Genomic DNA, 17,304 nt, shown 5'->3' with positions numbered 1-17,304 from the left:
ATGTCATGGCTTTAGAAGCTTTTGATAAGCTAATTTACATAATTTGAGTCAATTGGAGTGTACCTGTGGAGTATTTCAAGGCCTACCTTCAAACTCAGTGCCTCTTTGCTTGACATCATGGGAAAATCAAAAGAAATCAGCCAAGACCTCCACCAGTCTGGTTCATCCCTGGGAGCAATTTCCAAACGCCTGAAGGTACCACGTTCATCTGTACAAACAATAGTACGCAAGTATAAACACCATGGGACCACGCAGCGTCATACTGCTCAGAAAGGAGACGCGTTCTGCCTCCTAGAGATGAACGTACTTTGTGCAAAAGTGCAAATCAATCCCAGAACAACAGTAAAGGACCTTGTGAATATGCTGGAGAAACAGGTACAAAAGTATCTATATCCACAGTAAAACAAGTCCGATATCGACATAACCTGAAAGGCCGCTCAGCAAGGAAGAAAGCCACTGCTCCAAAACCGGCATAAAAAAGCCAGACTACGGTTTGCAACTGCACATGGGGACAAAAGATCGTACTTTTTGGAGAAATGTCCTCGGTCTGATGACACAAAAATAGAACTGTTTGGCGCATAATGACCATTGTTATGTTTAGAGGAAAAAGGGGAAGCTTGCAAGCCGAAGAACACCATCCCAACCTGGAGCACGGGGGGTGGCAGTATCCTGTTGTGGGGTGCTTTGCTGCAGGGAGGGACTGGTGAACTTCACAAAATAGATGGCATCATGAGGAATAAAAATATGTGGATATATTGAAGCAACATCTGAAGACATCAGTCAGGAAGTTAAAGCTTTGGTCGCAAATGGGTCTTCCAAATGGACAATGACCCCAAGCATACTTTCCAAAGTTGTGGCAAAATGGCTTAAGGACAACAAAGTCAAGGTATTGGAGTGGCCATCACAAAGCCCTGACCTCCATCAAATAGAAAATTTGTGGCAGAAACTGAAAAAAGTGTGTGCGAGCAAGGAGGCCTACAAACCTGACTCAGTTACACCAGCTCTGTTAGAGAATGGGCCAAAATTCACCCAACTTATTGTGGGAAGTTGTGGAAGGCTACCCGACTCGTTTGACCCAAGTTAAACAATGTAAAGGCAATGCTATCAAATACTAATTGAGTGTATGTAYACTTCTGACCCACTGGGAATGTGATGAAAGAAATAAAAGCTGAAATAAATAATTCTCTCTACTATTATTCTGACATTTCAAATAAAGTGATGATCCTAACTGACCTATGACAGGGAATTTTTACTTGGATTAAATTTCAGGAAATGTGAAAAACTGAGTTTAAATGTATTTGGCTAAGGTGTATGTAAACTTCCGACTTCAACTGTATATATCCTAACATCATTGTCAAGCAAAGACTCAACATCGAACTCAAAAGAACAGACAATGACTCTTCTGTTTCACCACTCACACCACCCTGTCTGCGTCGCACTAAACGACGAGAGTAACAAACACTAGCAATCTTCCCCTTATGTTGGTCAACTTTTATATTTAGGGCTACCCCAGTAATCACTCGTTTCAATGGCGCCCTTTTCTAGAGAGCAAAACAATTTATATTTCTTGCCCCCATTAGTTTAACGCGGAGTGCCTTCTCCCTCTGACTTGCAGAAACACAAACATTTATCACAAGACCACTTCTGATTACCCTCACCGATTCCACAGCACCCAACTCTGTTTTCACCCACCCTGAAACCACAAATGGATCAGCCAAAAGGCAAGGGTCCACTTTTTCCAAAAACTTCACTCCTTTTGTCAGACTCATCTTTATCCTAACCCTCGGTGCAAGCCTCGGCCTCCAAGAACTTCACCACACCTACCACCTCTGATACTTCYACCTCATTCACTTCCATTTCTCCTCCTGTCTTCAGTTCACTCTGCTTACACTTTCTACCATTCTTCTTTAACAAACAATCTCCTTTTCCCCGCCATATTTAACCGACTCAAGCTCACCCTCTTCCTCCCTCTCTCTCTTAGACCTCCTCTGCCTCTCTTTTTCCTTCCATTATTCTTTCGTATTCATCTCCTTATGATAATACTGCACTTCTCCTGACATACATCTTGTTCTTGCCTTCTCAAGGGACGCCGTTTTACCGGCTCTCACAATCTCCGTACAATCAGCACAAACTGAAGCAGCTTCTCCTCAGAAACACAAAATAAGCACCACATTTCGTACATTTTCTTAATAAAGTCCCCCCACGTAATAGTAGAAACGTGTCAATAACCTGTATTTATTCCTGATATATTACAAATACAGTGGGGAGAACAAGTATTTTGAACCACGGCCGATTTTGCAAGTTTTCCTACTTACAAAGCATGTAGAGGTCTGTAATTTTTATCATAGGTACACTTCAACTGTGAGAGACGGAATCTAAAACAAAATCCAGAAATCACATTGTATGATTTTTAAGTAATTAATTTGCATTTTATTGCATGACATAAGTATTTGATACATCAGAAAAGCAGAACTTAATATTGTACAGAAACCTTGTGTGAATTACAGAGATCATACGTTTCCTGTAGTTCTTGACCAGGTTTTGCACACACTGCAGGCAGGGATTTTGGCCCACTTCCTCCATACAGACCTTCTCCAGATCCTTCAGGTTTCGGGGCTGTCGCCTGGGCAAATACGGACTTTCAGCTCCCTCCAAAGATTTTCTATTGGGTTCAGGTCTGGAGACTGGCCAGGCCATGCCCAGGACCTTGAGATGCTTCTACGGAGCCACTCCTTAGTTGCCCTGGCTGTGTGTTTGGGTCGTTGTCATGCTGGAGAACCAGCCACAGACCCATCTTCAATTCTCTTACTGAAGGAAGGAGGTTGTTGCCAGATCTCGCGGATACATGGCCCCATCCATCCTCCCCTCAATACGGTGCAGTCGTCCTGTCCCTTTGCAGAAAAGCATCCCCAAAGAAATGATGTTTCCACACTCCGTGCTTCACGGTTGGGATGTGTTCTTGGGGTTGACTCATTCCTCTTCTTCTCGAAAACACAGGCGAGTGGAGTTTAGACCGAAAAGCTCTATTTTTGTCTCATCAGACCACCATGAACCTTCTCCATTCCTCCTCTGGATCATCCAGATGGTCATTGGCAAACTTCAGACGGGCCTGGACATCGCTCGTGCTTAGAAGGGGGACCTTGCGTGCGCTGCAGGACTTTAATCCATGACGGCGTATGGTTAGTAATGGTTTTCTTTGAGACGTGGTCCCAGCTCTCTTCAGGTCATTGACCAGGTGGGTGGGGGGGGGGGGGGGGAGGGGGGGGGTGGGGGGGGGGGGGGGGGGGGGGGGGGGGGGGGGGCGGGGGGGGGGGGGGCGGGGGGGGGGAGGGGGGTGGGGGGGGGGGGGGGGGGGGGGGGGGAGGGGGGGGGGCGGGGGGGGGGGGGGGGGGGGGGGGGGGGGGGGGGGGGGGGGTGGGGGGGGGGGGGGGGGGAGGGGGGGGGGGGGGGGGAGGGGGGGGGGGGGGGGGGGGAGGGGGGGGGGGGGGGGGGGGGGGGGGGGGGGGGGGGAGGGGGGGGGGGGGGGGGGGGCGGGGGGGGAGGGGGGGGGGGGGGGGGGGAGGGGGGGTGGGGGGGGGCGGGGGGGGAGGAGAGAGGGGGGGAGGTGGGGTCCTGCCGTTAGTTCTGGCTGATCCCTCACCTTCCTCATGATCATTGATTCCCCACGAGGTGAGATCTTGCATGGAGCCCCAGACCGAGGGTGATTGGACCGTCATCTTGAACTTCTCCATTTTCTAATAATTGCGCCAACAGTTGTGCCTTCTCACCAAGCTGCTTGCCTATATTGTCGTAGCCCATCCCAGCCTTGTGCGCGTCTACAATTGTATCCCTGATGTCCTTACACAGCTCTCTGGTCTTGGCCATTGTGGAGAGGTTGGAGTCTGTTTGATGAGTGTGTGGACAGGTGTCTTTTTATTACAGGTAACGAGTTCAAACAGGTGCAGTTAATACAGGTAATGAGTGAAGAACAGGAGGGCTTCTTAAAGAAAAACTAACAGGTCTGTGAGAGCCGGAAATCTTACTGGTTGGTAGGTGATCAAATACTTATGTCATGCAATAAAATGCAAATTAATTACTTAAAAATCATACAATGTGATTTTCTGGATTTTTGTTTTAGATTCCGTCTCTCACAGTTGAAGTGTACCTATGATAAAAAATTACAGACCTCTACATGCTTTGTAAGTAGGAAAACCTGCAAAATCGGCAGTGTATCAAATACTTGTTCTCCCCACTGTATATTCATGATATATTTAAGTGACATTTGTATTAAATGTGGGTTGTAAAACATGTTCCATGGCCACAACGCGAATCACTGTATATGGAGTACATATTGGCTTATAGAGCAAAAACTATTCTGGGTGACACACTCATGCACATTGACACAGATCATGTAGCTTACTACTTATTGCCAGTTAGGCCTAATATTTTGGTGGTATATTGTATGAAATATATTTCATACCTACTATAGTAGGCTAATTAGGGAAGGTGGATTCTGGGGAACATTTAGACATTAGACTACTTGCAATATAGCCTAACAAGTCATRAGATTGGCTTTTTAATACATTGGTAAGGCAATAGCCACCTACTAGACATTTGTACAGTGCTTTTTACTAAACACAAGTCATCATGTTTTACAATAACAGTACATTCGTGGACTGTCTGTGTATTTTAATTGTGCTAAAAATAGCCTATCTCTGAAATGCATGGTAGCAATACATGGTTATAACATCTACAGAAAATACATCAATGCCAATGGGGGCGGTGTTGTTGTCTATATTCAGAGCCACATTCCTGTAAAGCTTAGAATAGTATCTCATGTTAAATGCTGTTGAAGTAATATGGCTACAGGTTCATCTGCCCATTCTTGTGGGAAGCTGCAATGGGTGACCTAAATATTTACTGGCTTTCATCAAGCGGCCCACCGAGTGGCGCAGCGGTCTAAGGCACTGCATCTCAGTGCTAGAGGCGTCACAACAGACCCTGGTTCGATTCCAGGCTGTATCACAACCGGCCGTGATTGGGAATTTCATCCTGTGCCTGCTCCACGGGTCAGTCCGGAGCCTCCGGCGACGAGGGTCCCCAGTCCAGGGCCGGCGACGAGGGTCCCCAGTCCGGGGTCGGCGACGAGGGTTCCRGCACCAGAGGCGCCACCAAAYGGGGAGCCAGAGTTGGAGCGGGGGCTATGTCCCGAGCCGGAGCCACCACCGAGGGTAGATGCCCACCCGGACCCTCCCCTATAGGTTCAGGTTTGCGGCCGGGAGTCCGCACCTTTGTGGGGGGGTACTGTCACGTTTTATTTCTCTATTTGGTTAGGTCAGGGTGTGATTTGGGGTGGGTATTCTATGTTGTTTGTTTCTATGTTTTGACCTGGTATGGTTAATCAGGGACAGCTGTCTATCATTGTCTGTGATTGGGAATCATACTTAGGCAGCCTTTTTTCCTTTGTATTTTGTGAGTAGTTATCTTTGTTAGTGGCACTTCACAGTCGTTTATTTGTTTCTTGTTTTGTTGGCGACATTTACATAAATAAAGGAAAATGTACGCTCACCACGCTGCACCTTGGTCCAGTCATTTCCACCTAGACAACYAGCGTGACACCGCCATCTTACCCTTTCGTCTAGCCTCAAGGCCCGTCACTTCTTGGCAGAAAGATACACATATGCGCGCGGCACTGTCAAACGAAGCACGACACTGGAAATCTATCCACATCCACATAAACTAGTCCCGGCATCGTAATTTGACAGGTTTATTGAATTCGATGGAAGAAAACCGAGAGGGAGACAGCCAGTTCCTTAATGTAGCCATTGGCTACAGCCAAAAAGTAAAATAAATGTCAGTCTCCCTCTCTTCTGTGTTCTTCAATTGAATTATATGTAGCCTAATATGTAAACACTTGTCTAAGGTGGGCAGCGCTGCAGGGGGGGAACACTTGCAATGCACAAATTTTAAATATGTAGTTAGGCTGTATTATATAAACCAATGGTAATATATAAGGCATTTATTTGCTGATTTCCTCCTTTGTCTAATATGTGTTTTAATCATTCACAACTAGGATGGGTAACACTTAATTTTAAGGGTCCGTAATAAACCATTTATAAGACATTTATAAATTGTGTTCATTTATTAATCATTACTCCCACTTTTTAATGAACAATCATTAGTCAAGTCTTTTTGCAGTGCCTATTCTAAAGTGAGTGCTATTTATACTTATAAGTGTTTTGAGTGACCAGTGTAAATTCTCACAAAGATGGGCATGCCATTGGTAGACATTCCTTCTGTATCTGGTAAAAGAACAAGCATACTATACAGGATGTTTAAGGAAATTATATATACATGCGTGAATAACTAGCTTACTAACCTTTTACAAATGTGGGAGTAAGGATTAAGAAATGGTGAGCAAAAATGATTGACCTTTAATTAAAGTGTTACCCTAGGATGTTGGTGGGCGCAGCACAGGCAGTGTGGTCCCCTGGTCTTCTGGTCCCAGTGATGCTAGGCTTAGCAGCACATACTGCACATCTCAGTTGCTGCTGCAGCAGTCAAGTATAATGGATGTAGGGAGAACTCACAGAGAGAGAGAGAGAGAGAGAGAGAGAGACTGACACATGTACAGTCAGTTTATTGATATTTTGGCTCTATATTATATATGTAATAGTAATTCATCCTTGTATGACAGCCAGGTGCTTATATTTGTAATAAAAGTAGTTAGGCATTCATAAGGTATTATGAGTCAATGGTCATCTATTGTGCATTTATTCAGTAATATATTTCTTCTTTATCTAATACATGTGTTTTCTCATTCACAACTACGACGTTGCTGGGCCCAGCACAGGCAGTATGGTACCCTGGTCTTCTAGTACAAGTGCTGTGGGAAAGGARGCTAGGCTTAGCAGAGACAGCTCAGAGGTGAGTGCAGTGGGGGTAGGAAGAAAACAGAGAGACACAGATGTACTGCCAGTTCCTTAATATGTTGGCTTTATATCTAATAGCATTGGACGGACGGACAGTGACAACAGAGGGGCACAAGGAGACGCAAAGACAGAGTGATAACATAGAAGAAAGAGACAGACAGACAGACAGAGTAACAGCAAAGAAGATGCAGAGAGACTGCACAACAGGGAGACTACAGAGACACAGTTATAGTGGTGAGTTGTATCTCCAGTAGTGCTTTTACATGTTGTATGTGTCTTTAACATGAGCTGGTTAAAAAGAGCTGGTTAAAAGAGGACTATGTTTCACCGGCCACAGTAAAAGTTGAGAAACAATGTACTATAGTCCCTATATTATGTGTCACTAGCATTACTGTCTGTGTCTGTAAGTTGCTTTGCAATCTTGCAGTTAGCCACTCATTCCTTCCAAACCACTCATTGTTGAATTTATGATTTCCTACTTGTTGTGTAATGTTTATGTCCAATGGCCGATGAGCACCGATACATTTMATCTATAATGATGATGACTGCTAGCTTGCTAGCTAAGATTTTGAAAGGATGATGTTGACATGCTTAGTCCAATCAATGCTACAGTAGATATAACGTGATTTGAGGTCATTTTATCTGTGGCCAATGACCTTGAGCGTTCTTGGATCGGCACTTCTACTGTAACTCTATGGCAACACTCAAGGGGCTTGAATTTTCTAGCTCTACCCGTTGATTTTGCAGTGACGTAGTGTCCCCATGAGAAACAGAACACTGGGCCTAAAGAAAATGACCAACCCATACACTCCATATTTTTCGCTGGATGCCCCACCACAGAAAGCACTGAGCTAGGCGAAAACACCTGCATTTTGGAGCTGCCTTACTCAAGTAAGCAAAAAAGAGACCATGTTTGGATGCGGCTTTATTAACTCAGCCTGCCCTTAATCACGGGTCGCCACTAGTTGTAAGTACTGTTCCAGGTCATTGTATCTACCATTTGTCGGTCATATGGACTGAGGCCAACACATCTCTCCCGGTCTTCCCCAACTAGCTCTCTGGACTCGGGACTTAACCCTCCCCAGCCTGGTCTCATGAACTAGACATAACATAGTAAATGTAAATCCGACACACTCAAATTAGTGTGATATGTCACTTTTGGTATGGTTACATTAGAAAGAAGTTACTTAAGGCAAAATGAAAGGAGGCTGCTTGGTCGGGGTGGATGGGGTTGAGTGGGCATATAACCCAAAGGTTGCGTGTTCGAATCTCATCACGGACAACTTTAGCATTTTAGTTAATTAGCAACTTTTCAACTACTTAATACTTTTTAGCTACTTTGCAACTACTTAGCATGTTAGCTAACTCTTCCCTTAACCTTAACCCTTTAACCTAACTTCTAACCCCTAGCCTAGCTAACGTTAGCCACCTAGCCACCCATCTAATGTTAGCCACATCGAATTGGAATTCGAAACATATTGTACGTTTTGCAAATTCGTAACATATCATGTGAATTGTTATTCGTAACATATCATATGAAATGTTTGATTGACATCCACATTAATGCGATGCCGTAGAGGTTAATTTGTGGATGATATGATTTCATATGATATGWTACGAATTACAATTTGTATGATATGTTTTCTGAATTTGCTGAATGTACAAATATGTTACAAATTTCCAAAACATATGATATTTTACGAATTCCAATTTGGTTAATGTTAGCTAGCTGGCTGACCTTAGCTAGGCTATGGGTTAAGGTTACGGTTAATATTAGGAGTAGGTTAAAGTGTTAACCTTCTGTATAATGTAACTATACCAAATATAACATATCATCCTAATATGATTATCCCAGATTTACATTTACTATGTTACTTCTGGCGTTACCAGACCAGTTGGGTGGGTCGCATGTCTGCCAGGCTAAAACTATATTGAACAAAAATAAATGCAACATGCAACAATTTCAAAGATTTGACTGAAAAATTCATTAGGCCCTAATCTATGGATTTCACATGACTGAATACAGATCTGTTAAAAGTAGGGGCGTGGATCAGAAAATCAGTCAGTATCTGGTGTGACCACAATTTGCCTCATGCAGCTCAACACATCTCCTTCACATAGAGTTGATCAGGCTGCTGATTGTGGCCGGTGGAATGTTGTCCCACTCCTCTTCAATGGCTGTGCGAAGTTGCTGGATATTGGCGGGAACTGGAACACGCTGTCGTACACGTTGACCCAGAGCAACCCAAACATGTTTGAGTATGCAGGCTGGGACATTTTCAGCTTCCAGGAATTGTGTGCAGATCCTTGCGACATGGGGCCGTGCATTATCATGCTGAAACAGGAGGTGATGGCGGCGGATGAATGGCATGACAATGACCCTCAGGATCTCGCCACGGTATCTGTGTGCATTCAAAATTGCCATTGATAAAATGTATTTGTGTTCGTTGTCTGTAGCTTATGCTTGCCCATACCATAACCCACCATGGGTTCACAAGATTGACATCAGCAAACCGCTCACCCACACAATGCCATACACGTGGTCTGCGATTGTGAGGCCGGTTGGACGTACTGCCAAATTCTCTAAAACGATGTTGGAGACGGCGTATGATAGATAAATTAACATTCAATTATCTGGCAACTGTTCTGGTGAACATTCCTGCAGTCAGCATGCCAATTGCACGCTCCCTCAACTTGAGACATCTGGCATTTTGTTGTGTGACAAAATTGCTAATTTTTATAGTGGCCTTTTGTCCCCAGCACAAGGTGTGCTTGTGTAATGATCATGCTGTTTAATCAGCTTCTTGATATGCCACACCMGTCAGGTGGATGGAGTATCTTGGCAAAGGAGAAATGCTCACTAACAGGGATGTAAACATTTGTGCACAACATTTGTGAGAAATAATATTTTTGTGAATATTGAACATTTCTGGGGTATTTTATTTCAGCTCATGAAACATGTGACCAACACTTTACATGTTGCATTTATGTTCAGTGTAACTAGCTGTGAAGGGCTCATCAGGACTACTGACTGGCCCGAATCTGTTAGCAAAGATCTTTATAAGCCTGTCGTTTCCAATGGGAGCAAATTAATCATAGTGGGCAGAACAAGCAAAGGAGATGGGCAGAGCCAATCACGAGCTAGTGAGATCCAACTGGCGTGTTTTAGCATTTATTTGAATATTTCAGTTAGGGAACATCTACTCAGAACTGCGTGTGTGCAATAACTCATTTTGCGCTCCTAAACAAGGCCATTTTTTGAACTTTTGGCAAAGTCTACAAAATACAGTCTACTCTGTTACAAATTCTATTTTTGGAAACCGAAAACTGTATGGAGATCAAATGTTTAATCGATGAGAAAATGTGCAGAATTTGGGCCAAAATCCATCTCGCGCTATCTTCTCCCACTACCGGCAACTGGGCTTCCTCCTCATCACCATATTTGGTAGTGAGTGGAAACGCCAAACAGATACTTCACATTTATACATCCAGTGAAATATCTGGCTCATTGTTCTATCTGTCTGGTGCTTTCATGACAACTGGGAACTCTGATAAATACGAGTTCAAATCATAACGTCAGTGATCTTCAGGTCGGAAACTCTGAGCTCTAGAAAGAGGCCCGAGTTCCCAAGCTGGAATTTCGAGTTGGGTGACCATTCAAAATAATTTTCAGTCTGAGCTCGTTTTTTCCCAAGTTCTCAGTTGTTTTGAACGCAGCACTCGACTCTCGCTGCGCGACAAACGTAATAAATTTGGGCACAAGGCAGGCGCGTACTGTATGTATAGCTTCTCCTTTATTGTTTACAAGTAGCCTAGCTAGCTACTCCACGACGTGCCTTTTTTGTTGTTGATTAATTTAAGTAAACATTTATGATGTAGCTCATTTAAAGGAAGATACATGCAGGTATGTCCACTAAATATTGGTTATATAAATGTGTAGCTCACTAGTGCGGTTATGTTCAGCTAGCTAACGTTAGCCAGTTAACGTTACCGGTAGCTACTGTAGCTAGCTAACGTTAGCCAGTTAACGTTACCGGTAGCTACTGTAGCTAGCTAATCGTTTCTGCTGTCGGTTCTATCTAACCCTGCAATTATTGGCATTGCTTTTAGCTAGCGAAATAGACAATAATACTTTTAATGTGATATTTATTTTAAATATTGCTGTTACATAGCTTTTGTTTGTTTACACTTACAGATTTTTTTGAAGATAAGTGAAGTTAGGAAACGTGAAGTGTTTGTGTAGACAAAGTGAAGATTGAGGACGAGATGGAAGATGGTACACCTGCAGGACTATCTGTGGGAATTGCAGACGCTGACAATGCGCCCTCAAGCTCATCAGCAGCATCAACACGAAAGAGGACGTCTGATGTGCTCAGAAATGCTAAGCCCAAGAAGAAAAAGAAGGCCAAAGTCAGCCGCCCCCCAAGGCTTGGCTACACTGTTGAACAAGGAGAGGATATGCTTCTGATCATATCGAATACAAATCAGTATGATAACATATGGCGGCCGAACGCGAAAGGAAGAAAGAAAAAGAAAATCCTTAAAGGAAAAGCCAAAGTCAAAGTCACTCCAGCAAAGAAGAAGAATAAGGTTCTTCCAAAGGGTAAAGCCACAAAGAAGCCACTGATCAAAAAAAGTGGACTGGAGCCCACACTGCAACACCACCAAGAGGAGGGCTTTGACAGCTGGGGTCAGAGCCTCCCAGTGGAAGTGTTAGTTAATATTTTCAAGATGGTAGTTCACCAAGATGGTGCAGTACCATTCCTGTGCAGGTAATGCCATGTTTCATGTAGCCTGCCCTTCTCATGTTGCAATTCATTGGTGCCTTTGTCTCATCTCTCTTAAATGGGAGATTCTAGACATAAAACTTAGATGAAATAAACAATCAAGCTCAATACAAGCTGCAATGAACATGGAAACTATCCGAGCTAAATGATATGTAAACATTCTGCACACTGTTTTAGGGTGGCTAAGGTGTGCCACCTATGGAATGCTGCTGCAGCCAGTCCTGCTCTGTGGCGCCGTGTATCTGTGGGTTACTGCTGGTTGGAACCTGGTAAAACTCAATTACCTAAAACAGAACTGAAGATCAGGAACACTGTTAGCTGGCTTGCACAGAACAGGTCAGTACTATTTGGTAAAATTTCAAACAGAATAACATYGTTTCAGACAGTTTGGGGAACTCTGTATGTATGCCTGCTAAGTAAAATGTGGATTGTATAGGCTACTTCCGGGGTTTCACGGACACTGATTAAGCCAAGTCATGGACTAAAAAGCACTGTCAGGGCATAATTTGTGTCCATGAAACAGACTGACCCTTAGAGTAAATGTATTCAAAGCTCTAACAACAATTTTGTAATTTGAAAAAAGAACACTAACTGACTTAACTATACCTCTATAAATAAGTAATAATGGTACATTTCTCTTATTTTGTTTTGAAGATTCTCCCAAGTAAGAGACTTTTCTCTTAATCACTGGAAAAAAAATGTTGACCATGTTGTGGAGGTAAGTTCTAATCTACACAATACATCTGTAATGTTACTGTTTTGCCATTTAATGCCTCAATGAGGCTAATGTTTGTGTTGCCTCATACCTGTTCTACATTTTTATTGGATCCATGCACTTTACTAATGTAGACTAAATGTAGACTAAATGTAAGAAATTGTTTGACATGGAAAGAAAGCTATCACTGTTAAGTGTTTGATAATAACTTCACACCATGAATGTCAGTATAACATTAGCATAAGTTATTTCCTGTTTATTGATTAACATCCCACTGTTTACCTAACAGGTTGTGTCCCAGTCCTGCCCCCATCTCCGCTCACTCAAGCTGTCATACTGTACAGGCGTGACTGAGAAGGCCTTTCAGAGCCTCAGTGGCAGCTGCCGGTCACTGGATAGCATTAACGTCCAGTACTCTGAGGTAGGTCAAAAAGCATGTCAGTGGACATAATGATGGTTCACTCGCACTATAGCACACAAAGGTCCAAATACTGCACCATAGTAGGCCAGATACTGTGCCTTCTGAAAGTATTCACACACCTTGACTTTTTCCACATTTTGTTGTTTTACAGTAGGGGTTCCCAAACTTTTGTTTTGGCCCATTTTGATTAAAATAATAATAATTTGCAACCCCACCATGTAAAAAATTTAAATACTTCCTTCAGAGATTTTTTTTCTTCAAGTGGGGTATGACAGTCTATTACAAATCATTCTGACAGTACTTTTTCAAGTATTTACATCTGAAGGAAGTGTGGTTTGAAGTGACTTAAATCAGAATCGCAAGGTATTGGAATGTTCAGAAGATCATCAGGCAATTTTGTAGGATCTTCTGTGTAGAAAAGTCCATCATTGATGGACATCKCCCCCCCCCCCCCCCCCCCCCAATTCTGATTTAGTTCCTGGTATTGTCCGTTCTAATGAGTACTGCGCGGCTTGTGGGCATTGTAGAGGGAAACATCACACATGCATTTTCCTGAGAGTCCTATCTTTCAGTGATGGGGTCATAAAACAATATTATCTTAAACCGTTCAAAGGATAGAGCCGCATTTGTAGGAAGAAAACAGAAACCACTCTGTTTATTACAATCACATCTAGTGGCTACTAAATCCTCATCAATCTAAACACAATACAAAATAATTACAACTATTTAATACATTTTAGAACCGGGGTTACTTAGAAATGTCCTTGTTTATGAAAGAAAAGCTTTAAAAAAAAAAATGTCGATTTTAAAAATAACATCAAATTGATCAGAAATACGGTGTAGACATTGTTAATGACTATTGTAGCTGGAAACTGCTGATTTTTAATGGAATGTCTACATAGGCATCCCGAGACCCATTATCAGCAACAATCACTCCTGTGTTCCAATGGCACGTTGTGTTTGCTAATCCAAGTTTATAATTTTAAAAGGCTAATTGATCATTAGAAAACCCTTTAGCTACAATAGTCATTTACAACATTAACAATTTCCACACTGTATTTCTGATCAATTTGATATTATTTTAATGCACCAAAAATGTGCTTTTCTTTCAAAAACAAGGACATTTCTAAGTGACCCCAAACTTTTGAACGGTAGTGTACCTGGTTCAGTCTGCTTTCCAACAGACACCGGGAGACAAATTGACCTTTCAGCAGGACAATAATCTAAAACACAAAAATATATAGTGCATTCGGAAAGTATTCAGACCCCTTGACTTTTTCCACATTTGTTACGTTACAGCCTCATTCTAAAATGTATTAAATAGTTGTAATTATTTTGTATTGTGTGTAGATTGATGAGGATAAAAAAATATATATTTTAGACTAAGGCTGTAACATAACAAAATGTGAAAGAAGTCAAGGTGTCTGAATACTTTCCGAATGCACTGTTCAATGGAGTTGCTTATCTAGACGACATTGAATGTTCCTGAGTGGCCTAGTTACAGTTTTGACTTAAATCGGCTTTAAAATCAAAACTTCAAAATGGCTGTCTAGCAATGATCAACAAACATCTTGACAGAGCTTGAAGAATTAAAAAAATATATATGTTTGAATATTGTACAATCCAGGTGTGCAAAGCTCTTAGAGACTTACCCAGAAAGGCTCACAGCTGTAGTCAGTGKCAAATGTGATTCTAACATTATTGACTCAGTGGTGTGAATATTTATGTAAATTCGATTTCTGTATTTCATTTTCAATAAATTTGCAGACCTTTCTAAACATGGTTTCACTTTGTAATTATAAGGTGATGAGTGAGGATTTTTTTTTTATGTAATCCATTTTGAATTCAGGCTGTAACACAAAATGTGGAATAAGTCAAGGTGTATGTATACTTTATGAAGTTACTGTACATGACAGTGGAGTGAGCTTATGATATACACTTCTGACTATTGATTGTATCACTTTTCATTAGACGTACCATCCTTAAAGTAGGTAGAACTTCTTTATGCAATATTAAATGCCTAAAATCCTATACTCTCTCGTGTTGCTGTAGATACAGGTTGAAGGGCTTGTCAACTTCTTGGAATCCTATGGCAGTCAACTTAGACAGATTCTGTTCACCCATGGGCCCAGGAATGACCGACTTCTCACTGCTATCTCCGTAAGTGCTATTTTAATTCTTACAGTATTTGACAACTTGCGTATAATACAGAGACTTCAGAAAGTATTTATACCCCTTGACTTTTTCCACATGTTGTGTTAAAGCCTGCATTTAAAATGGATTACATTGAGATTTTGTGTCACTGGCCTATTATACTCCTATTATACTCTATAATGTCAAAGTGGAATTATGTTTTTAGACATTTTGACAAATGATAGTTTAAAAAATTTTTTTTTATGATTGCTTATCTTTGAAACTATAGGCTGATTTTGCAAAACTCTACACACTAACCACAAAACCGTACACCAAACCAGCAAAACATTATACATCTCTTGCAAAAGCAAACAATTCTTGCAAAACTCTTCACTCCTTTAAAATAAATTGGTTTTGCGTCAATACAGTTCACACAAACCATCATTTGAATAAGCACACGAAGCACCAACTACGCATTGATAGTATACACGAAAAACACTTGTGGCTTTTTCTTTTTCTGTGTTCAGGGCAATCATGTTTGCAATAAAGTTCTGTCATGCATGTAGTAAACACACATACACACAGGTATCCAAATGTGTAAAGTATGGCTGTGTATTCCGAACGTAGTGTCTTATCAATACAAATAAGTGGAAAAGGTTTTTAGTTCTCTCAATGTTCTAACACTCCTCAAACAACAAAAGCGCAGTAGGAGAAAACAAGCATTTCCGCTKGAGAAAAAAGAACAGAAAAAAGGGTCTACATCTCGTGGGTTTGGCCATAAGATTTCATCCACATCACATGCGATGTCTTGAGCTAGGCAGCGTGGAAAGTATTGTCTGGAGTGCCGTATCCAGGCCTGGCATGACCCGTGATCGACGCCTCCTCCATTGCCTGTAGATGAGGTATGCGTTGGTGGGGCTGGCGATCATACACCTTCCAACGCCATGCAGAGAATAATTCTTCAATAGGATTCAAGAACGGAGAGTATGGGGGGAGATTGAGTGCGATGAAAAGTGGGTGACCTGTGAACCAATTGCGGACCACAGCAGCCCGGTGGAAACTAACATTGTCCCAGATGATAACGTACCTGGGCTGCTCTGGCCCCTGGTCATTAGTGATTAGTCTGTTGTGGAGGCTGTCCAGAAATGTGATAATGTGTGCAGTGTTGTATGGGCCTAGGATTGCATGATTGTGAAGGAGACCGTTTTGACTAATAGCCACACACATTATGTTGCCACCACGTTGTCCCGGGATGTTGATGATGGCACGGTGTCCGATAATATTTCTGCCACTGCCCCTTGTTTTTGCAAGGTTGAAACCTGCCTCCACATATATTAGGTCATGATGCACTGCATCTGGTTCTAGCTCCATGAGTCTCTGGGATCAGTCAACATGATGTAGTACAGTAGAAAAAGACAGGGATCAGTCAACATGATGTAGGAAAAGACAGGGATCAGTCAACATGATGTAGGAAAAGACAGGGATCAGTCAACATGATGTAGTACAGTAGGAAAAGACAGGTATCAGTCAACATGATGTAGTACAGTAGGAAAAGACAGGGATCAGTCAACATGATGTAGTACAGTAGGAAAAGACAGGATCAAGTCAACATGATGTAGCACAGTAGGAAAAGACAGGGATCAGCTCAACATTGAATGTAGGAAAAGACAGGGATCAGTCAACAATTGATGTAGGAAGACATGATCAGTCAACATGATGTAGCACAGTAGGAAAAGACAGGGATCAGTCACATAGATGTAGCAACAGTAGAAAAGACAGGGATCAGTCAACAATGATGTATAGGAAAAGACAGGGATCAGTCAACATGATGTAGCACAGTAGGAAAAGACAGGGATCAGTCCAACACTGAAGGGCTACTGAGAAAACGACAAGTGGGATTCCACGCGCTTCAACACTCGACCGATTGAGCCAACAAGGCTACAGGGAATCACCAAGGTTCACACTGATTGTACGCCGAGAAACACCAGGGATGAGATACACAACAACAATGTTGTCTTAGTATCACCCTAAGGTAGCCCGGCTGAAACACCATCGGTGAGTAAACTGCGTATCAAGAACAGTTCCAAGTAGGAGCAACTGAATGTAGCACACGTAAGGACAATTTACGGGACAGGATCAGTCCAACATGATTGTAGCACAGTAGGAAAACGACAGGGATCAGTCAAAACACAGGTGCGACTGGGGAATACAAGGTATTTTTGGTATAACTTAGACAAGGGATCAGTCAACATGATGTAGGAAAAGACAGGGATCAGTCAACATGATGTAGGAAAAGACAGGGATCAGTCAACATGATGTAGGAAAAGACGGATCAGT

General features: G+C 42.4%; 1 protein-coding gene across 4 annotated transcripts in view; it reads left to right on the top strand.

Moving 5' to 3' along the window:
- The window catches only part of fbxl6 (F-box and leucine-rich repeat protein 6), a 32,001-nt gene that overhangs the window by 2,061 nt on the left and 12,636 nt on the right, over positions 1–17,304 (top strand). The window contains exons 2-8 of one of the 4 annotated variants that reach the window (XM_023976013.1): positions 6,828–6,906; positions 6,990–7,145; positions 11,107–11,683; positions 11,876–12,034; positions 12,353–12,416; positions 12,703–12,834; positions 14,887–14,994. In XM_023976013.1, the coding sequence (XP_023831781.1) occupies positions 11,178–11,683; positions 11,876–12,034; positions 12,353–12,416; positions 12,703–12,834; positions 14,887–14,994 (969 nt within the window). In that variant the 5' untranslated portion in view covers positions 6,828–6,906; positions 6,990–7,145; positions 11,107–11,177. Of the gene's footprint in view, positions 1–6,827; positions 6,907–6,989; positions 7,146–10,083; positions 10,816–11,106; positions 11,684–11,875; positions 12,035–12,352; positions 12,417–12,702; positions 12,835–14,886; positions 14,995–17,304 lie in introns of those variants that run through there. The other 3 variants (XM_023976014.3, XM_023976012.2, XM_023976015.1) reach the window with 3 other exon arrangements.

Source organism: Salvelinus sp. IW2-2015, linkage group LG31 (genome assembly GCF_002910315.2).
Source record: "Salvelinus sp. IW2-2015 linkage group LG31, ASM291031v2, whole genome shotgun sequence".
Taxonomy (NCBI): Eukaryota; Metazoa; Chordata; class Actinopteri; order Salmoniformes; family Salmonidae; genus Salvelinus; species Salvelinus sp. IW2-2015.
Note: the sequence above shows the minus strand (reverse complement) of the source record. Positions and strands in the feature narration are given on the sequence as shown.